Below are 22,172 nucleotides of genomic sequence, written 5' to 3'. Positions count from 1 at the left end.
CCCCGGAGAAGCCAGCCCGGGAGAAGCCGGGCAGCCAGGGCCCCGGAGAAGCCGGGCCACCTGGCCCTGGGAGAAGCCGGGCCGCTAGCCCCGGACAGCCTGGCGGGCCCAGGGAATACAGATTGACCTTAGTGTCCCAATGACTGCAACAGTGGCTCCTGCCAGGTTCCTGGGGATGGGGGGGGGAGGGGGTGGCCAGAGACAAGTGTTTCTGTGTCACCTGGTGATGTGCCCAGAGGAAGAGGGAGGGAGGGAGGGAGGGGCAGGGCCGCTGGGGAATGAGGTGTAGCCGGGAGAGTCCTCGCTGAGTCCCGCTGGTGTTGTCTGCGGGCCCCCTCCCAGGCGCGCGCGCGCACAGGCCCCCCCTACACCCAGTCGTGTCCGCCCCACCAGCTGGAGATCCTGGAGGACCAGCCGGGGTTGGGGCCCGTGGGGGCGCCGTCCAGGCTGTGCCCTGGGAAGGACGGGGCGCTCTCCCTGGCTCCGGACCGCCTGGGACCCCGCCAGCAGAGTGGGCGAGGGGCGCCCTCCCAGAGCTGCTTGGGGGTGGAGGGCGGGGCGCTGTCCGGCCCGGGCGGGGGATGGGACCGGGCGGGAGCTGGCGGCTCGGACCTTGGCAAGGGGCGGCGTGCCGGCTCCTTTCCCTCCCCAGACCCCCGAGTCACCTGCTCCCCAGGCTGCCAGCGGCCTCAGCCCGGCCGCGCCTCTGGCCCCTGAAGGCAGACGGTCGGGGGCGGGCAGAAGGAAGGCGGAGCGGGGCGAGGCGGGGCCGCGGGAAACCCGACCCTCCCGGCCCCCAGCAGCCCGGGCCGCCCCCTGCTCCGCCCCCCGCGCGCTCGGAGCCTCCTGCGGCGGAGCCCTGCCGCCCCGGGGGAGCCGCAGAGCCGGGAGAGCGGGAGGGTGGGCGAGTCGGGCTACTGGGATCCCGAGTCGGAGCCGGCTGGCGGGGCAAGCCCTCGGCACCGAGCCCACGGGCCGCCGCCGCCGGGACCCAACACAGTCCCCCGGTCGCCCTCGGGATCCCCAGCCCAAGCCCCTGCCCCGCCGTCGGGGAGCGGGCTCCTCCAGCTGCCCCGCTAGCAGAGCGCTCGGAGATCGCCCGCCGTCCAGGACTTCTGAGGCCCCAGCCGTGTCCGCCGCCGCCCCCCGGGCCCGGGATGACCGGGGCTCGGGGCTGAGGCCGGCGCCGGCGCCGGGACTGGACGGGGCGGCCCCCCGGCCCCATGGGCCAGCCGGCCCAGCCCCCCCGCGGCCGCCCCCTTCGGGCTGGGCCGGCTGGGATGGAGCCACGGCGCTGCCCAGGGGTCCCCGGGGCTCGGCCGGGCTCGGGAGGCCGGGGCCGGCGCCTCTGAGGGACAGCGCGGCCCGGGAGCCAGGTAAGGACGCGCCCTCTCCGCCGGTCCTCCCGCGGCCCTGGGGGACTGAGAGCCCTCACGGGCAGAGCTGGTCTGGGCCGCCGTCCCTGGGAAGCGACCCATCCGCCAGGTCCCGCCGGGGAGGGATGACCAGGAGGGGCAAGCAGGAGGGGGAGGATTCCCCGAGGATGGGGGCTGTGGGACACTGGGGGTGAGGTCCCCGTGTGGCCAGAGGGACTTCCGCGGGTGGGAACGGGGGGACCGGCGGGAGGGGGCTGGGAATGTGGGGAAGCCCGTGGGCTGAGGAGGACTGACGGGAAGGTCAGGGCGGGAAGGGGCATTTCGGGGTCTGGATTAGTGGGAGGGGGTCCCGGGGAGAGGCTCAGCGCGCTAGGAGGGGGCCTGTTTGCGCGGTGAGGGGATGTGAAAGGTTAGCGGGGCGCCCCGGCGGAGGGGGGCTTCCCGGGTCTCAGCTCCCCGAGGGGCGAGGGTCCCCGTCCTCCTCCGCCCCTCATTTTCACCAGCACCTCCCGTCCTTGCTGAGCGGCGAACGCGCCGAGTTCCCGGGGCTTCCCCTCCCGGCTTAGCCCGGGCCCCTCCGCCTCCACCTTGCCCACCCTCACTGCCGCCAGCCCGCCCCGCCCCCACCTCCTGGTCCCTGGGTCGCCCCTCCCCGGGTGAGAAGGGCTTGAGCCGGGGCCCCTTTGGGGGGGGGGGGGGCGGCCGCCCGTTCCCCTTCCCAGCGCGGCGGCGGCGAAGTAAACATCTGTCAGCCGCCCGCTCCCCGCCACCGGCCTGCTCACCCGGGGACACGGTGTCCTCCCCCAGGGCGAGGCCCTCCCCCTCTCGGGGCGCTGCCGCCGGAGGCCACAGGGGGGCACCAGCGAGCAGGAGAAGCCAACTCCGGTGGGTCTGGGGGCGGCGGGGGTGCGGAGGGGCCCGGAGTCGGCCCGGAGGGGGGCCGTCCCTGGGAACGGAGGGGAGCCCGGGGGGGAGTGCGGGGCCGTCTTTCCGAGTCCCCGGGACCTCCCTTTTAGGGACTGTTTAGGCTTCCCGAGTCCTCGAGACCCCCCCCTCCCAGCCGGTTGTGTGACACCGGGGGAAACTGAGGCCCTGAGGGGGGAGACTTCTCCAACGGAGCTGGGGAAGTGAGGGAGAACTCTCCGGGGGGAGCCGGGATTATAGAAGGGGCCCCACAGTTTCCCTTAACAATCCTGTTTTCGGCTAAGGAGGAGTAAGGCAGAACGTCCCAAAGAGGGGGAAACCCAGGGATGCACCGGTGAGGGGACATGCCCCTGCTCGGCGTGTTCCGGAGGGAGCAGCGAGCGCGAACCTCGGGCTCAGAATCCCGGGCCAGTCCGCACGCTCCGGCCGGGTCTGTGTGCAAGGCTGGGGAGAGAGCCGGGGCGCAGCCGGTGGTCCTGCCCCCTCCCGCCTTTTCCCTGGTCTCGGGGCCCTCCTAAGCCGCATTGTGGTACCCTGCCTCTCACGTGTCCCCGCGGGGAGCTGGGGTATAACAAGAGAAACGGCGGAGAAACCTGGCCTTCAGTCCCAGACTCTGCCTGGCGCTTACCTCTCCCCACTGTCTTCCCCTGAGAGTCCCCTCGGCACAGACGCCAGGTCTGGAGGGGCTGGCACACGAAGTCTCCGAGCCGGGCAGGCTGCAGGGAGCGGGCCTTTATGCGACAGATGAAGTTAGAAAAATACCCAGATCTCGACTTCTGGAAACTGCGCCTTTTCCACCCGTTCTGCCCCTTCCCTAGGACAGATTTGGAGGGGCCTCAAACCCCAAACCCACTCCTCATTCCCAAATAAAATAGCTATTCTGCAAGCAATGTAGATGTATATACACATACATATATTTATTTATGTCTGTGTGCACACACTAAATATATACATATAGTCTTACCTACTCCTCTTCACAACAAGCCTGTGAATTAGATGATGAGATTATCCCCATTTTGTAGATGAGAAAATTGAGGGTCAGAGAGCTTAATTCTGGCCCCAAGTGACCCTATCCAGTAAGAGTCTATGGAAGGGTTGGAACTCAGGTTCTGGTGACCCGGGGCCCAGTACTGCCTCCCTTATGCCATATAGTCATCCGCTCTCTACAAAATAGCTTAGAAATGGGCTTTCCGGCCTCCAGTGAGGGGCAGCCCACCAGCTCTTGAGGAAATGTATCCCTCTCTTAGCGAGTTCTGATTAGTCAAAAGTCTTTCCTGTGTAGTCACTTCCTAACAAAAACCCAACAGAGGAGAAAACCGTGACTCCCAGAGGAGAAAAGTCGTGTTGAAAGTCACAGGAAGCAAAATGCAGAACTAGGGATTCGAACACAAGTCTTTGGGCTTGAAAACCAAAGCTCTTTCTCTACAGGGCAAGTCTCTGATTCCACCCTGCGACCTCTGGCTGTGAATCCCGGACTCACAGAGGGGCGGCTGGAGACACGCTCGCCCTTTGCCGCTGCAAGGCTGAGAGTCCGGGATTCTAGGCCAGACTCAGAGACACTTCGTTTCTGTATCTGTATCTTTAGCCCTTGGCACCATCCTTGGCACATAATGAGTGCTTAGTAAATGCTTGTGGCTTAAAGTCTCAGTATCTTCCTCTGTAAAATGGGCATTTGAGGTGCCTTCCGCCTCAAAAGTGCTCTGTAAAGTTTAATAGGCTTTATATAGAGCCGGGAGAGGTCTTAGAATTAATAGCATTTAGAGAAACTGGAGCCCAATGGGGAAAGTTCCCTGCTCGAGGTCACACAGCTAGCAGAGAGAAGAGCAGACATTATATAATGCAAGTCACTGGGACTAGTGGGAGGCCTTGGGAGCTGGTGTTGGAAAGTCTGAGAACAATGGTGGGGGGAGGCACAACAAGCTAGCGGTTGTGTTGGGGAGGAGCCCCGAGGAGGAAGAGTAGTGTAGTCATGGACGGGGTCGCCCTCTGCAAACTCCAAGGTGTTTTTGCGGCCATGGTGGCCACGTTTATTATTCCTGTGGGACCGAGGCCATCGGAGAGGGCTTCCTGGGATACGTGGGTCTTGGAGGATGGGGGAGATTCAGACAGTGGGAGGGGACAGGTCTGAGAGCGACGTTAGGAGGAGAGCTGATGGGAGGAAGCAGGGTCTGGAAGTGGGAGACCCCATGGGATCGGGAGCCCGAGGGGAGAGTAAAGGTTGTGTGATCCAGCCCCCTTGTTTTACTGGGAGGAAAAAGACCCAGAGAGTGCAAGATGCCTGATCACAGTCACACAGGCAGCACCAGTAAGTACCCAGTTAGGATTTGAACCCAGTCCTCTGACCAAGGTTCTTTCACTCCACAAACTGTCCTGAGGTCGCTGCCATCTTTGGAGTAAAAGACCTAGATGCTCTTTCTCGTGGGCTGCAGAACCCCCTGGTTCTGGGGGACTGAGAGACGAGATGAGGTGGGGTACAGGACTAGAGAGTTCCTCTAGGGCCAAGATCAGGGGAGAGCTTCCTCCTACTCACTGCTCCTGGGCCTCCTGCAATACAGCCTAATCCCAGAGAGCCAGCTGCTCCTGGGGGAGGTGGGGAGGAGGTCATTCCGTGTCACTAAGGGAGGCAAAGGATAGGGCCTGTAGGGTCTTTGAGGAGTTGGATTCTGGGTTCCTCAGAGGGACAGGGCCACAGAACGCCAGAGCTGGGAGGGAGCTTGGAATATAGTGTCAGAGCTGGGAGGGACTTTAGAACTGATAATGTCCTAACTGAAGAGACCTTAGAATATAGAATTGGGACAGGGACCATGGAACGTGAAACATCAGAACTAAAGAGGTCTTGGGACAGGGAGTATGAGAGCTGAAGAGATGTTGGAGTGTTAGAACCGAAGGGACATTGGAGCCTGGAACGTTAGTGCTCGGAGGGACTTTAGAACGTGAAATGTCAGAGCTGAGAGTGACCTTAGAACCCAGGATCAGAGCTAGGAGGGCCCTTAGAACCCAGGAGGTCAGAGCTGGGAGGGCCCTTAGAACCTGGGAGGTCAGAGCTGGGAGGGTCCTTAGAACCCAGGATGTCAGAGCTGGGAGGGCCCTTAGAACCCAGGAGGTCAGAGCTGGGAGGGCCCTTAGAACCTGGGAGGTCAGAGCTGGGAGGGTCCTTAGAACCCAGGAGATCAGAACTGGGAGGGCCCTTAGAACCCAGGAGATCAGAACTGGGAGGGCCCTTAGAACCTGGGAGGTCAGAGCTGGGAGGGTCCTTAGAACCCAGGATGTCAGAGCTGGGAGGGCCCTTAGAGAGCATCTTCCAGATGAGGGCGCAGAGAGGGGCAGTCCCTTCCTGGCCTGAGGTCACACAGCCTGTGAGTGGGCGCTTGGGCCTTGGAGTCAGGTCTTCCTGCCTTCTCACAGCTGGGGGTCCCAACTGTCGTGGGCTCAGGGCCCAATAAAAGTCAGCTTTAAGCACAGAATCTTGGTCTTGAGACTTGACCTCTGGACTATCCCCTGCATGAAGGCTCGGGGGAAGATGGGACTCCCGAAGGCTTCAGAGGGCCACAGATGTGGGTTCTTTGAGTGGCAGGTGCAGGAGGTAGAAGCTGCGGCGGGGTCCACGGTAAAAAGCTCTAGGGGCCAGGAGCATTGGGTCCTTGTTTCAGCTCCACCACGGATTCCTTGTGTCAGTTTAAGGGAATCTCTTCCCCCCCGGGCCTCAGTTTCTCTGTCTGAGAAATGGAGGAGTTGGACTAGAAAGTAGGGAAGCTCCTTTCCCCCTTTGGCATCTTAAGAACCCCAAGCCCCCTTCCCCGACTCAGATTTCTAGGAAATCCTCATCGGATTTAGAACTGGAAGGAACCCCATGACCCTGAAACCCCACCCCCCTGAAACCCCCCCCCCCCCCCCCTTTTACGAGGGCAGTGTCCAGGTTGGGAAGTGACTTGACTCAGGCAGCAGGTCTCCCAGTTCCAGGTCGGATACCCCTCCCACTGGCTTGGTCTGACTGTCCGCCGGAGGAGCGACTCCCTGGAGCCCTGTTGTGAGGGGAGAGGGGCCGGGATCCCGCTTCCCCACCCTGGCCCTCGGGATCCTGCCCAACCGGGCCTGGGCCAGGCGGCTCAGCAGTGCCAGCCCCAATTAGGCTGATCCTGTCACCTCCCCTCCCCCGCCCCAGATGCTGCCCTGGGCGGGTGCCAGGCCCAGGCAGTGTGGTCAAGGTGGGAACTTTATGGGGAGGCCCCGAGGAAATAAGTGGGGATCCAGCCTAACTCCTCCCCTCCCCCCACACGTCTTACCCCATGCCAGGGACCCACTAGGTTTTTTCCACTCCCCATCAGTCTACCTAACTCCTTCCACTCCCACCCCCTCAGATTCCACCCTCTCCAACCCCATTGTGTTTGTGTCGGTTGGGACTGAGACAGTGACTGTTGGGGATCCTCAGCGCAGGCACTCAGTTCTCAGAGCAGAGCCGGCCCTTAGAGACCTTCTAGAGCAACTCGCCCATTTTACAGATGAGGAAACTGAGGCTGAGAAAAAGGGAAGGGTCCCGTAGTCACATCTCCTCTGACTTCCAATCCAGGCTCTTTCCCGTGAGGGAAGGCTGGAGAGCTGCCAAGGGACTTTAGAGGCTACCGAATCCACCCTTCTTCCTCGTTGTTCAGAAGGGGAAACTGAGGCTCTCAGATAATCACCTGACTCGGTGACAAAACTTGGACAAGAGCCCAAGTTTGAGGCTCTCTCATCACTTCTGGTATTTGGGAACGCTGGTCTCACAATCACAAGAACTGGATTCCCTTCCCAGCCCTCCTCTTTCTAACCCTGGACAAAAATAATTTTCCTTTTCTGGGTATTTTTTTTCTTCATCTTTTAAAGAAAAGAGTAGGATTAAATGATTTCTAAGACACTTTCCTCTCTAAATCTCAAGAATCAGCGGCCTCCTCAGTCCCATTTGTGATCATGGAGAAATCACCCTCTGTCTGACTCTAACTCCCTCCCACCCCACAATACCTAACACTAGGAATGGCAGTCCCAAGTTATCCCACCCGAGGGGCTCCTGACCCCACTATTGAGTGCCAAAGAATACACTTCTAAGAGTAGTGAGCGCCTGTCACTGGTAACATCCTTGTTGGTTTAAGACAGATGCCCTCAGACGTCTCTGACATCTCAGTAACTCTGATTACTGTCCTAACTCCCAGTGCCCAGCTCACAGCGAGACTCTGACGTCTGAATTCCAATAAAGGAAAGAAATTCAAGTCTACAGATCAATACTAAACTTGCCCCCCTTTGTGCCTAGCCAAGCGTTGATCAGTTCCCTGAGAGATGGAGGAGGAGCCGAGGAGCTTCCAGCCGAAGGCAAAGAGAGAAGGAATAGGGAACAAATGAGAATAAAAAAGGAGGGAAACACGTGAGTTTGAGCAAATCCTGAGATTTATGATTTAGACTAGAAGGAAGGATTCTGAGAGCCTCCAGGAGAAGGTGGGCTTTGAGCATGTCTGCCTTGGAACGGCCCTAGAAGCTTTGCCAAAGAGAAACATGCTTTATGTCTCATCTGGTCCAACTATCTTATCTTATCCATGGGGAGCGAAAAGCCATGTTGCTGATTAAGACTGAATGGGCTTAGAAAGATAGGGAAGAGCTGGCCGGGAGGGGGAAGGCAGACCAGGAGGACCACTCTGGAGCTAAGTTTTCTGGCTGAAGCTGGAGGGGAGGGGCAGGAGAAAAAATGATGGGGAAGGGCAGGCGGAATAGGAGATGGCAGCAAGGGCTAGACTCAGGCTCTAAAATATCAGACTGAGTTTGGACTTGACCAGGTTGGCAACTGGGAGTCACTGAACTTTCTTGAACAGGGGAGGGGACTGAATCAGATTTGGGTTCCGAGTATAGAAGGGAGAGATGGATGGTGGGAAAAGAAGGTAAGATGCTGGCTCTCTTGGGGTGGTGGGCTGGCACCTTTCGGGGCAGCATAGATCAAGTCATTTCCCCGGGGTCTCGGTTTCCTGATGTGTACAAGGAGGAATTTAAGAGAGATGCCTTCTAAAGTTTGTGGAAGTCCCAGATTCTCTGGTTCTGTGGTTCCCTCTCTCCACCTTTTCTCACCACCCATAATCTCCCATCCTCCTCCCCCACCCCAGTTCATACAGACTGTCAGGTTTTGTCCCCAGCTTCATCTGAGGTAAGCCAGATCTCTGCCGTCTGGCCAGATCCCCCTCCTCCCCTGCAGAGTGGCCCCCATGTGCCCAGCCCCAACAGACAGAGCATCGGAAACAGCTGGCTGTCCAGATGTTGTTGGTTTTCTCCCCGAGTACTTGCATGTTGCTTGCCTAGGTTACCCCTTTCCTTCCTCGCTTCCCTTCTGCCCACCCCCAGCTGGCTCGGAGATCCCTGCCCAAGCGAGTTCCCTCTGAGGGGCTGAGGGAAGGGGGCAGGGGACTCCAGGGCTCAGGAGAAAGGGAGGGCGAAGGACCATGGCAGGGATGAAGAGCAGAGAGGCCTTTTTTGTGGGCTAAGAAATTTGTTTCTGGTTGGTGAGACTCAGAGCAGCCGAGGGTCCCCCGCTAGTGAGACTGAGCAGATGTATCGGGTGGGAGGGACCCGAAAGCCCTGGTTCAAGGTGGACAAATCTCTCTGGATCTTTTCTCAGCCAGATCGGGATAATCCTCCTGGCAATACCTGGCTCTGAAGCTTTTTATGAGGCTGAAATGAGATAACAGAGGCAAGGGCTCGGAAAACCCAGCAGAAATATGGGCTCGTGACCCTGCTCCTTCAGGAGTCTGGGAGCTGGGAAAGGCAGACTCTTGAGATGCGAGGGCCAGAGGCTTTGGGGAATGCCCCGGGCCCTTGTACCATGGCCCTGACAGGGGTTTGTCCAGCCTTCGATGGAACAGGCCGGACTCGGGCAGCTCACTCCACTTTGGGAGAACTCGGACGCTTGGAAGTTTTTCCTTACATGGAGCCTGAACGGACTTCTTGGCCACTCCCCTTATTCCCTCCATCAGGCAGACCACAGCCCCTTCGTGACTTTTGCCTCTTGTCTGTGTCTATTGCTTTTATTATTTTTGGACAGGGACCTGGGATTTCATTGCTCAAAGAGGGGAGGGGGGCAGCTCCTCTGCGGATTTGGGTCAGCACCTCTCCACAAGCATCTTAGTTGTCCCAGGGACGTAGGGAGGTTGCTAAATGACTTGTCCAAGATCACCCAGCAGGCAAATGTCCGGGGCAGCACCCGAACCTCGAGGCTGGTGGTCTGCTTTCTACCATGTCTCGTTACCCTTTATACGTCATGGAACTTGGCAGTTCTGACTTGCCTCCCCCCGCCCCAAACAACTTATTTCTTCAAGCCTCTCTTTGCCTCCCTATAAAATGAGGATGCAAAGGTGACCCATGTCTCTAGGTGGGGACTTAGACCCTGGGGACTGAAGTTTTAGTTCATCCATTAACAAGGTGAGAACTCCTCCTGCCCCCCCAAATCTGGAGTCAATAGCAGGGCCAACACTGGGCCCAAAGACCTGGAGGGAGCTCCGGAGACCAAGGAGTGAAGGTTTTCATTTTTCAGACTGGAGAAGTTGGGTCTCGTAGGGACAGGATGCTCCAGAACCCTGTGGTGCCCTACAGGATCACTCCTTCTGGAGCTATTTTGTCCTTATCCGTCCAAATAAGGGACAATAATGGGACCTTTCCTCAAACCCTCCCGGCTGGAAATCTCATTATCCACTAGTCCCAGGTGGAACTCACCCCCAGCAGCGTAGACGGTGTGTGGAGTCATTTGATTTGGAATCCAAGGAGCAAGGACCAGTTCTCGGCTTTGTGTAACTTTGGGCTAGCTAACTTCCTTCCCATGGGCCCTTAAGGACGGGACAAGGAGAAGAACTGATTTCTCAATACAATGAGTCAATGGCTGAGCTGAGACTCAGACCCAGGCAGGAGTTTGCTGATAAATATTTAACAACAGGCTTTCAAAAAAAAAAAAGTATCCCTCTCTCTTTGAAGTTTAATCTACATGAATGTTTTCCTATCTTATTCTTTATCTTATCTCTATTAGTAAATATAGACAATCAACAAAAACAAATCACGCCCTGATTTATAGGAATTGATGGTTTCCCAAGTTGTCAGTGCCCAGACTGAAACTTTAATCATCGGCTCTCAAAAGCTAGTAGGAGTCGGTTTCAGGATGGCCCTGAGCCCGGGACGCCTACCTGCCAGACTGGGGTTATCTCCCATTCTGATGGACTATCGCTTATGGCAGAACATCTCTGGAGCCCGTATGCTCAGAAAGCAAGATCACAGCCCCGGTGAGCTGGAAGGGGGTCTGGGCAAGGAGAAAAGGAACGCCGAGTCTGGGGGCTTTTGTTCAGCTGTTTTCGGTCCTGTTCTACTACGGGGCCTGCAGAATATGCTGTTGAGGAGGTAGTGGGGGCTCCGAAGCAATGGTGAGAATGCTTTAAAATCAGCGAGGCAGGAGACATGAGCCTCGGACCCGGGTCCGTGGCTTCCTCATAAAATGTAGATGCTGGACGAGAAGATACAGTCTAAAGGCTGGCCCTGAATGACAGGTCACCTTGTTCTTGGAACCATTTCCCAGAAAAAACTAAAAAAGGAAGAGGCTAACCAAGAAGGGGCAGCACGGGGCCCCTTGAAATCAGAAAAATCTGGTTCTACATACTGCCCAGCACGTCTTTTACTCTCTGAGCTCAACTTTTCCCTGTGTAAAATGGGCACAATAACCATACCCGCTCCCTTCACCCACCTCTCAGGTAGTTCATGGATGCCATTCTGTAAGGGAAGGGGATGCTCCACAGCCAATAAAAAGCATCAAAGAGCAAAACCAGGCCGTTAGGGACCCCCAGTTCCGTCTGGAAGGCTAGAAGCCCTCAGCAGGGGGAGAGGTCCGCCTGGCCAGGGGAGCCTCCCTGGGGAAGGGAGATAGAGCAGCGGGGCCTTGAGGAATGATCCCCGGAGGCTCTCCTGGGGCTCTGAAGGAGCGAGGCTGGGACGAGAGCCAGGCCATGAGGATGCTGGAGCCAGGAGGCCCAGGTGCCAACCCAGGCTATATATATATAACGGGAGGTAGCCACTGAGAGGGCTTTCAGCTGCTGTGCCATGGTGTTATGGCCCAGGCTCCTCCTGTTCGGCCCCCCTAAGTCAGCCCCCTGCGGGCAGGGCACACATTGGCCCCCCCTCCCCTTCCCTGGCTGGCAAAGCCCAAGCCGGGCACACAGAGGCCTTGGGGACAGATGTGCACAGAGGCGTTAAGGGCACAGGGCCCTGGGACCGGCCGCTCCTGGGGGTGCCCCGCTGTTCCAGCATAGTTGACTCCCCTGCTTTGAAGGCAAGAAAGTAAGCGCGGGGCAGGAACGCACTTGGCTGAAACTGGCTGGGATGGCTCCGTGTGGGAGCGGCGCTTCCTGGCGGTCCCGGGCTCAGCCCTGGGGTGGGGCTGCCAGAGCACTGCCCCCAACTGCCGCCCGTCTCACCCAGGCGCTCCCGGCCAAACCGCGGCAGCCCTGGCCCTTTGGGTACGGCAGGTGCCCACTGACAGCCTTTCCGGGCAGGGCTGGGGGAGTGCCATCTCATGGCCGCCGTTCCTCAGGCCGGCTGCAGGAGGCCGGAGTGAGTCCCCCAGACTCAGAGCCTCCCCTCCCTCACTGAGGGGCTGGGGGTTGCCAGGGGAGGGGGCGCTGGCTCTGGGGCCCCGACTTCTCCCAGGCTGCCGGGGCTGTTTTTGGTATTTGTTGGGCACCTTTCCATGGGGCTAATGAGGCCCGCAGGTGCTGGCAAGGGAGGTAATTAGCAGTTTCTGGCGGCCCCTGCCCGCCTGCTCGCAGCCTGCCTGACTCACAGAGGGGACTCCCACAGGCTCGTTCCCCTCGTTCTGGGGATGGAGTCAGCACCCAACAGAGCCCCGCTTCCCTCCTCTCCCGCCAGTCAGTCAGTCAGTCAGCGCGCATGCACTAAGCGCCTACTATGTGCCAGCCTGTCCTAGGGACACAAACACTTCCCTTCCATCAAGGGAAACAACCCTGCCCATGGAAGCCGTTGCGGCACACTGACAAATGAAGTAATTGGAGGAGCAGCTGGAGAGGGCTGAGCTTCCCTGGCGGTTCTAGGATTTTTAAGAGGAAAGGTGAAGAAGGAAGGTGTTCTAGGCAGAGGACCGTGCAAAGGCACGGAGGTCAGAGACCAGGAGGTGGAGACCAGCAGAAGGCCCGGTGGCCAGAGCAGGGTCTGTGCAAAAGACTGGGCCAGGTGTGAAGGGAGGGAGTTTGCTGCTGGCACCCGAGGCCATCTAGGAAGCACTGGAGTTTATTGGGGGTGGGGGGGGGGGGGGGCCTAGTCACACATGCTCAGGGAAAATGACTTTGATAGCTGGGAAGAGGATGGACTTGGGAAGGGAAAGAGAGCTTGGAGGCAGCTCAGCCAGCTAAGGCTGGTGTAGGGCCTGGCTGTGAGGTGAAGGGTGAGAGAGAGGAAGGAAAAGGGAGGAGGGAAGGAAGGAGAGAGGAAAGAAGGGAAGGAAGGAAAGAGAGAGGGGGGAGAGATGAAGGAAGGAAGAAGAGAGGAGGAGAAGGGAGAAAGCAAAAGGGAGAGATGAAGGAAAGATGGAAGGAAGGAAAGAGGGAGAGGAGGGAGAAAGCAAAAAGGAGAGATAAAGGAAAGAAGGAAAGGAAGGAGGGAAGAAGAAAGGAAAGAAGGGAAGGAAGGAGGGAGAAAGGGAAAGGGAGAGGTATAGGAAGGAAGAAGGAAAGGAGGGAACAAATGGAGGAAAGAGGAGAAATGGAGGAAGGAAGGAAAGAGAAAAGGAGAAAGGAAGGGAGAGAAGGAAACAAGGAAGGGAGGGAGAAAAGCTGCATTAAGTACTTATTTCTGTTGAGTATTATGCTAAACATACTATGGAAAGTGCTTTGCAAATATATGAAAACTAGGTGAGGGAGGCAGACTTGTGCATGGTCACAAAGCTAGTAGATGTCTATGATGCAATTTGAACAAGGTCTTCCTGATTCCAGGCCCAGTAAAAATATATATATATATATATATATATTTTTACATATATAATATATATATATATATATATATATATATATATCTATAGCTGTTTAAAAAGGGAAGGATGCTGAAAAAATGACAAGCAGTTGGTTGGATCTCTGGGGTGAAGAGGCAAGGATTACTCTAAGACTGAGAACTTGGACGACTAGAGGCCCTCTGCAGAAATAGTTCAATCAGCAAGGAGGGTGGGCTTGATAATGCATTTGTTTTGGACATACTGAGTATGAGGTGTCCAAAGGACGTCCAGTGGGACACGTACCAAGAGAAAAAAGAAAGCTGGGACAGAGCCTGAGGGTAGAGTCCCCCATCCTGAGCCAAGCCTGGTATTTATCAATGTCCCAGCTCACTTTGTGGTGGGGCAGAAGGGTTTGACTTGCCCAGAAAGTCTGCTCACAAAGGGGATGGGGTGATTCTGGGCTGAAAGTCAAGAGAACTGGATTCCAGTCCAAGGGATCATGGGATTTTCAAGCAGGAAAAGACCATAAAGGTTACTTAGTCTCACCTCCCCCCCCCTTAATTTTTCACATGGGGAAACTGAGATCCAGAGAGGGTAACTCACTCCCAAAGAGCCAAGATTTACCTTCATCCAGCGCCCTCCTAGTAAACTTCCAGTCCCGACACCTTCTGTAAAACGGTTTTCCTCTCTGTGAAAAGAAAAATCTTGACTGAATAATCTTTCCGGCTCCATGCGCTGCTGCAGCAGCCAGGAGCGTCTTTCTGGTATTTCTCCCAGATCATATCTTAAAAATGTAGTTCAGCCCTATATACAGGCTGTCCCAAAAGTCTGAATACGAGTTTCAGCTAGTAAAACTTAAAACCGCAATTAGATTTTGGGGACGTCCTGTACTTTAAACAGGCCGTTGCTTGGTTCCCCGGGGTCTCCATTGTTTATAACAGTGTCTTGGACCCTAGAAAGGGGCTGAAGGGCCAGAGGGAAATGGGTATCAAAAACCAAGGGCATAACCTGAGGCCCATCCTCTGAGACTCTGGGCCAGCTGGGTCCCAAGGACTCGTGGTTCCTCTGATTCTAAGAAACCATTCCCATAAATCCCTCCAACTTCTCTGCGTCTTCCCTTTCCACAGGGGCCATCTCTTTCCCTTCCCATTCACCTGTCACTGAACCCCCGCCTCGTCCCAGAATCCTTCCCAGATTCTCGCAGAACCAGACCTGTGTCTGTGCCCCTGCCAATCTCTGCTGGGAGTCCCCGTACATAAATGTACATTGGGGCACGGTGCTGTAAGGGGCCGTATGTCCCTGTGCCTTAGGAGTAGTAACAGGATGTATGAGGCAGTTAACCGGCCCAGCCCAGAGCCAAGAAGATCGGAGTGAGTTCAAATGTAGCCTCGGAAACTTCTTGTCTCAGTTTCTTCTTCATCTGCAAAATAGGGACACTGATAGTACCTGTGTCCTAGGGCTCTTGTGAGGGTCAAATGAGATAATATTTGTTTTAGTTTATTTATTTTTAATACATATTATTTTATGAATTATGTTAGGAGAGAAAAATCAGAGCAAATGGGAAAATTATGGGAGAGATAAAAAAAAGAAAAAAGAAGTGAACATAGCATGTATTGATATACATTCAGTCTTCTTAGTTCTTTCTCTGGTTTAAGATGACATTTTCTGTCCAAAATCTATGGGATTCCTTTGGATCCTGAACCACTGAGAAGAACCAAATCTTTCATAATTGATCATCTCATATTCTTGCTGTTATTGTGCATAATGTATTCCTGGTTCTGTGAGTGCTTAGCGCGGTGTCTGGCACATAGTAGGTGCTTGTTGCTGTTGTTGCTCAGTCCCATCCGACCCCTTGACTCCATTGGGGGTTTTCTTGTCAAAGATACTGGGGATCCTTGGGGGATTCACCATTTCCTTCTCTAGCTCATTTTACAGATGAGGAAACCGAGACAAACAGTGACCGGTCCACACAGCTAGTCAGGGTCTGAGGCTGGATTTTTCTGACACCAGAGTCGGCTCTCTATCCGCAGCATTACCTAAATGCTTCTACCCATCTAAGTGGTATTTGATGGTTTCTTAAGTGCTTTATATTTATCATTCCATTTGAGTCTCCCCATGGCCTGAGAGAAAGGTAATAACAATGATAATTGACATTTATAGAGTGTGTTAAAGTTTCGTGAAGTGTTCTGTATACATTACCTCGGTCAGAGCTTTGCAACAACTCTGTGAGGGAAGAAACTACAGGTGTCTGTATGCCCGTTTCACAGGTAGTAAAACTAAAGCTTTGATGGGTAGTGATTTGCCCAGAGTTACACAGCACGTATGGTCTTTCTGACTCCATGTCCAACCCTCTATCCATTGCTCTATTACTTTGGAAACTGATAATTCTTTCCACCAATGAGATGATTCAGGACAACAGATTTGTGATAGAGAAAGCCATCTGCATCCAGAGAGAGGACTACAGGGGCTAAATGTGGATCACAATGTAGTATTTTCACTTTTGTTGCTGCGGTTGTTTGCATGCTTGTTTTTTTTTTTTCCTTTTTGATCTGATTTTTCTTGATAAAGGTGGAAATATGTTTAGAAGAATTGCACCTTTGACCTATATGGATTATTTGCTGTCTATGAGAGGGGCAAGAGAGGGAGGGAGGGAGAAAAATTATAAGGTCTTGCAAGGGTGAATGTTGAAAACTATCTTTGGATGTATTTTGAAAAATAAAAAATCAATTATTATATAAAAAACAGATAAAGAAGTTGAGTCTTGGAGAAATCATACATATCTTGGGTTCTCAGACAGTAAGTAGCTGAGCTGGAATTCAGATCTTAGGGAGTAGCTCACATTAGGCTCACCCAAATTCTTAGGCTACATTTGCTTCTTATATAATTACGGGACATTTGCACGCACTTCCGTGTGCCCATGTCTGCATACCCATGTACAAATCTGTTCACACCCACGGAAGTTTATATATATATTATTTTTATATATATATATATTATATTTTTATATATATATATATTTAGTTGCACAAATATATATATATATATATAGTTTTTATATATATTATATTTATATTTATGTTTATATATATATATGTGGCCACTTATCCAGGAGCAGGCTGATGCCAAAAGTACCAGACAGATATGATTTTGACTTAGAGCTGTGAGGGTCCCCACACATCCCAGTCCAGCCCCAGCCCCTCCTTTTGCATGCCAGAAAGGGGAAGGGGTCTTTGCAGGTTACGTAACTGGTAAGTAGCCCAGCCACAGGATCCAGACTCAGGTCTTTTGACTCTCGCCCACTGCTTGTTTTGTGCTTAGAGGAAATAAGGATGGGGACCCCATGCCCCTGAAGTGGGGGCCCTAAAAGGTCGGGATAGTGGGGACAGCCCTGGGCGGGGAGCCAGGCGACTCAGGACCAGGACCCAGCTCAGCCTCTGACCATAAGGGCCTCAGTTTTACTCTAGGGCAAAATTGGGTGGACGTCTCTCAGGGTCCGGTTGGCTCTGATTTTCTAGGATTCCGGAGGACACCTTTGGGACTTCCCCACGTGTCCTTGTCTTGCCTTGACAGCAGGGTCCAGTCCCTCTCCCAGGATCCCTTCCCTAGTGGGAGAGGGTAGGGAGAAGAGGCAGGAATCCTAAGCCCAAGGCAGCAGCCACTTCCTCTAAGTCCAATGCAACTTAGGGTTCACAGGGCCCCTAAAAGAGGGAGGGGCGTAGAGGGGGAGAGACTGAGCTTGGACGAGGAGGAGGGGCTCGCCTGCGGTCACACAGGCAGGCTTTGACTCTATCCCACACCGGCTCCTTGGGATGGGGGAGAGGGAAGGCAGCCCTCGCCCCGAATTCCTGCTTTATAGCCTGAGCCCAGCCTTCCAAACGGCTGCTCTCACAATGGGCGGGCAGGCAGGGAGGCTGTGCCAGGGAGAAACCTGTTGGGTGACCCCCCGAGGAGAAAGGCCCCATTGTTACCAGAGCCTTATCAGGGCCTGGCGCTCCTACCCCCTCCCAACAATTCCTTCCCCTTACCCCCAGACCTGAGGCCGAAAGCTGGTTCCTGGTGGGGGACGGGCATTCCAGGCCCGGGCCGGGGGTCCCAGGCTCTCAGCCTCTCCAGCCCCACTCCGGGGCCTCTGGGTGCAGTGGGGGATGGGAACAGTGGCAGCTTCCCCTCGCCCCCCCTTCTGCTCCTCCATCTCTTCTCCTCCTCAGAGACTATCCATCACGCAGACAGAGGCAGGGGTTAGAAGGCTGGAGGTCAGGGAGTCACGTCTCTGGTGGGGATCGCCTCTCCCACCTGCACGCCCAACTCGCCCGCTTCTTCCTCTTCCTCACCATCATCCTTATAGACCAACCAGCCCACCATGGGCAGGGGCACCCTCTGTGCTGGAGTGTGCTGTTAATTCCAGAAGGAGAGGGGACACTGGCTGCCCGGGATCAGGGAATCCGAGGTGACCAGGGAGGGAGCATTCCCAGGCCTCCTCTCCGGACCAGGACAGCGTCCTTGGGCCGATGCTGCCGGAACACAGGTGTGTCTCACCTGGAGAGCAGCGCCCGCCAAAGATAACAGCACAGGTACAAGCCGCGAGCTCGGGCCCAAGGAGCCGGGCCAATGTCCGGTTCCCCCTCCCCGACTCCCAGCCAGTCCCTAACTCCTCCCTGCTCCCCATCCCGTGGGAACAGCCCGTTCCCGCTCAGAGCCAGGCAGAGTACCAGCCCAGGTAGAGCTTCCCTTTCCCAAACCAGGAATGGCTGGCTGCCGCCGAACTTCCTTGCTGGGGAGAGTCCAGCTCTTACTAGAGCACGTCCTGAAGAGATGGACTTCCAGGGCCTCGGCTCCTTCTCCCGGGCCAGCCCCAGGGGCTTCTCTGAGTCTCCTCCTTGTACCTCCTTTTAGTTTTTAGCTCCAGGCCCGGCCTGCTCATCCCTCGGGCAGCTTCTTTCTTCCCAAGTCCTGTGTTATCGCCTCTTGCACCCTGTGCCTCGGGCCTTTCTTTGGCTGCCAGATCTAGCTATAAACACATACATGTGTGTTTATATACATATACACACACAAACACATAAATAGACACACAAATACGTTATTGAGACTGGGACATGGCAGTTTTGTCTGACTCCGAACTCATTTGGGATTTATCTGGCAAAAATTTTGGAGTGATTTGTTATTATTTTTTTCACTTCATTTTACAGTTTAGGAAACAGATTCTGGGCAAGTTCCTTACCTGGGCCTGCCTCAGTTTCCACAACTGTAAAATGGGGATAATAATAATAGCACCTCTCTCTCATTTATTGTGAGGGTCAAATGAGATCACATTTGTAATTATACCAAGCACAATGCCTGTTACATAGGAAGTGCTGAACTATACAAATATTGTTAGAATTATTAGGAAGAGTAATGATTTACTTCTATAACTGAATCTTATAATCAGTTCTCAAGAAGCAAGATATTATGTGGTCATTCTGTCTTCTGTCCTTCAATAATAGAGTTGAAAGGAACCTTTAATGATCACTGAGTACTATTCTTTTAGTTTCCAGATAGAGAAACTCCGGGTGCCATTGGGAATAAGCATTCTTTAATGCTCTGATCTGACTCTGAATCCAGTGTTTTTCTTATATTTTCTATTACATACTCAGTCCAACCCTCATTAAACAGAATTATTATCTCTCACTTGCACATCACCTTCATTTCCAAATATATACACCACCAGCAGCTCTGTCAGCACACAGAGAGCCGTCTCCTCTAACAGAGAATTAAAAATGAGGGGAGAAAAGCAGGTCAGCCAAACTAACCAGTGTGTCAGCAGCTTCTCTGGCTGATGGCACGGGCTGCACCTCTAGTTCCCCATCTGTGTAAAAGAAAAACAAAAGCAAAAAGAAAAAAAACCCCACAAACTACCAATCGATCCCTTTATTTTATATAGATGGGAAAACTAAAATCCAGAGAGCCAGAGAAAGATTCCAAGTCAGGTCCAGATCCCAACTTTGCAACTTACTGCTTGTACCAGCTTCCTCATCTGCACAATGAGGAGTTGAAGTCTTCTCCAGCTTGCCCATGGTTCTAGGGAAAGGATTCGCCCAGTGCCGTGTCCTCAAGGGCAGATCTCCTGCCTCTGGGCTCCCTCTTTCTACTGCATCTCAGTGGATTATTTTCTACCCAAGTTTTAATCTTAGGAAGAAGCTGGCTGAGCACGGGGAGCTGGAGAAGGAGGGGAGGGATAGTGCCAGACATTCTTCAGATCTCAGACACTTAGGGCTTTGAATCTGAAATCATGTGGCCCCGGGCTCTTGGGACCTTAGAGCTAGAAAGGACTTCAGAGGTTCTTCAGGCTAACATCTTTCTCTTCCTTGTTCTGGTGCAGGAGAATATCCTCTCCAGAAGTTCTTAACCTATGTGTATGTTTGTATTCTGGACCCTTGTGGTAGTCAGTCTGATGATTTCTGGACCCCTTTTTCAAAACAGTGTTTTTAAATGCATAAAATAAAAGCCATTAGATTAAAAAAGAAACAGTATATTGAAATGCAGTTATCACAGTATTAAGATTAATACAGGTTAGGAAACCTGATGCGGTTATCTCCGAGGTGGTCATCCACTAAGCTTGAAGACCTCCAAGGACGGGGAGTTGAGGCTGCTCATTTTCTCTGATGGGTAAGAAGCCTTTCCTTGCCCTGAGCCCAAATTTGCCTCCCCTGGGCCTCTCTGTCGGGAAGGGGGTCGCTATCATGGTGCAGTAGAGAGTCTACTGGGTTCTGAGTTGGAAGAATTAGATTTGAGTCCCAGCTGTGTGGTCTTGGGCAAGTTGTTCCATCTCCATTTTTCCATCTGTAAAATGGGAAGGAAGCAAGATGATCTCTCTAAGGACCTGTCCAGGTCTGACATTCTATTTTCTATGTCCTCAGATCCCTTTCTTCATCTCTGAAATTCTGTGTTCTGAGTTCCCTTCCATTTCTGGCATTTTTCCATTGTAGAATTCTTCCCATGTCAAATGTTCTTTGTCCTAGGAGATGCTGTCTAATATTAGCCTTGGTCCTGGCTGATAGGGCACAGGACAAATTTGCTCCTTTAGCTGAACAAACAATGGATTAGGACAGCAGTTATAGCTAAGCCTTCTACTTGCTCCCCAGATCCCTCTTCTTTCCTGGCCTCAAGAAGGGATTCCCTCCTTCCCTTTTTCCCTTCCAGCAGGGAAGTTTTCTTTTCTATTTTTTTGTAAGTTAAATATGTACAATTCGTTTAAACATATTTCCATATTTGTCATGTTGTGCAAGAAAAATCAGACCAAAAGGGAAAAAAACTATGACAAAACAAATAAACAAAAAGTGAAATACATTCAATTCATATTCAGCCTCTGTAGTTCTCCCTCTGGATGTGATTAGAATTTTCCATCCCTAGTCTATTGGAAATGTCTGTTGAACAGACATTGTTGAACAGAACCAATCCAGCACAGTTGATCCTCACATAATCTTGCTGCTCTGTACAATATTTCCTTGGTTCTGCTCACTTCACTCAGCATCAGTTCATGTAAGTCTCTCCAGGCCTTTCTAAAATCAGCCTGCTCATCATTTCTTATAGAACAACAATATTCCATACCATTCATATATCATAACTTCCTCAGCTGTTCCCCACTTGATGGGCATCCACTCAGTTCCCAGTTTCTAGCCACTACAAAAAGAGCCGCCACAAATATTTTTGCACATGTGGATCCTTTTCCCTCTTTTATGATCACTTTCTAGTATCAAAAGGTATACGCTTCTATAGTCCTTTGGGCATAGTTCCAAATTGCTCTCCAGATTGGTTGAATCATTTCCCAATTCCACCAGTAATGCATCAGTGTCCCAGTTTTTCAGGGGACGGTTTCCAAAACCACTTGAGAATTCGTGACAATGGGAAGATTTAGTTTAGATGAGCCCAAAGTCTGGGATGTCACAATGGAAAGACAAACAAAACACTGGACACAAACCTGGGTCCAAATTCAGCCTCGGAAACTTAGGAGTCTTTGCTGGTCTGAGCTTTAGTTTTCCCAACGATCATAGTGGTTTTTGTCATTGTGACACTTACAGGAGTATTATGAAAAAATTCCTGTGTAAACCTAGGCTATAAAAATATGGCTGCCCTCCTTTGCCTAGCCCTGGGAGACCTGGTCTCCCAGATGCTCCCTTCCCAGACCTTTGGGCACTATCTGAGACAAAGCCCTGGGAAGGGGCTGTAAGACTGAGGAGCCAGGCAGGGACCTTCTCCCTCTTCCCATCCACTTTTTTCTTCACACAACTCATCTGGTCCCCCCAGGTCCCGGCTCTGTGGAGATGATGAGAAGAAAGGAGAAAAATATAGCAGGAAAAAAATTATTTCTTAACCCAACCTTTCAAATACTGGAATTCAAGCAGTCTTCTAGAAGACAGACCCCTGTTCTTACTTGTTCAGTCAAGCATTTACTAAACGCCTACTCTGTGTCAGACATAATCCTAGGCTCTAGGGACGTAAAGACAAAAATGAAACAATTTTTGTTCTAAAAAGGCTTGCCTTCTATTAGGGGAGATGACAAGTACTATTGCCTATCAACGTATCTGCATAATCAATATAAGCTGATAATAACTAGCTAATAGAATTGTAAGGTTTGCAAAGAGCTTTACAAATATTGGGGGCAGATGAAGTGCTGGGTCTAGAGTCGAGAAGACTTATCTTTTTGAGTTCAAATTTACCCTCAGACACTTATTAGCTGTGTGAGCCCGGGCCAGTCACTTCACCCTAATTGTTTTTAAAAAAAATATCAAGAACAATAGTCAAGTTGTAAACCGAGCTGACTATATAAGCTACATAAAGAATTATCCTTTTTTCCTTTTCTCTCTAGGCCAACTATCTTTAGTGTCGGTAATGAATTGTCATGTGATCTGATC

The 22,172-nt window shown here is 53.0% G+C and overlaps 2 protein-coding genes across 2 annotated transcripts in view; one reads left to right on the top strand and one right to left on the bottom strand.

Moving 5' to 3' along the window:
- Window positions 1-216: 216 nt before the first annotated feature.
- On the bottom strand, window positions 217-19,334 carry LOC116420777 (collagen alpha-1(I) chain-like). Its single transcript, XM_031947846.1, has 9 exons — window positions 19,274-19,334; window positions 19,071-19,126; window positions 17,578-17,676; window positions 17,318-17,413; window positions 2,929-3,031; window positions 2,633-2,744; window positions 1,758-2,322; window positions 1,436-1,665; window positions 217-1,348 (listed from the first exon to the last, which is right to left on the bottom strand). Exons 1-9 carry the CDS (start codon window positions 19,332-19,334, stop codon window positions 217-219), a joined length of 2,454 nt encoding a protein of 817 aa, XP_031803706.1.
- NRTN (neurturin) overlaps window positions 1,300-22,172 on the top strand; it is a 33,829-nt gene continuing 12,956 nt past the window's right edge. Inside the window, exon 1 of the mRNA XM_031947784.1 lies at window positions 1,300-1,376. The gene's annotated coding sequence lies outside the window, so the exon portion shown is untranslated. The remainder of the gene's footprint in view (window positions 1,377-22,172) is intronic.

The sequence above is a fragment of the Sarcophilus harrisii genome, chromosome 1 (assembly GCF_902635505.1).
Source record: "Sarcophilus harrisii chromosome 1, mSarHar1.11, whole genome shotgun sequence".
Taxonomy (NCBI): Eukaryota; Metazoa; Chordata; class Mammalia; order Dasyuromorphia; family Dasyuridae; genus Sarcophilus; species Sarcophilus harrisii.
Note: the sequence above shows the minus strand (reverse complement) of the source record. Positions and strands in the feature narration are given on the sequence as shown.

Bases quoted from the DNA above. Each gene is read 5' to 3' on its own strand.
- LOC116420777 (XM_031947846.1), bottom strand. From the start codon at position 19,334: ATGGGCAAGCTGGAGAAGACTTCAACTCCTCATTGTGCAGATGAGGAA. The intron at 1,666-1,757 runs GCCCCCTCCTAG...CCTTCCCGTCAG, and splicing joins TCCCCTCACCGCGCAAACAG to TCCTCCTCAGCCCACGGGCT. The intron at 1,349-1,435 runs GTGAGGGCTCTC...GCTGTCCCTCAG, and splicing joins GGCCCAGACCAGCTCTGCCC to AGGCGCCGGCCCCGGCCTCC.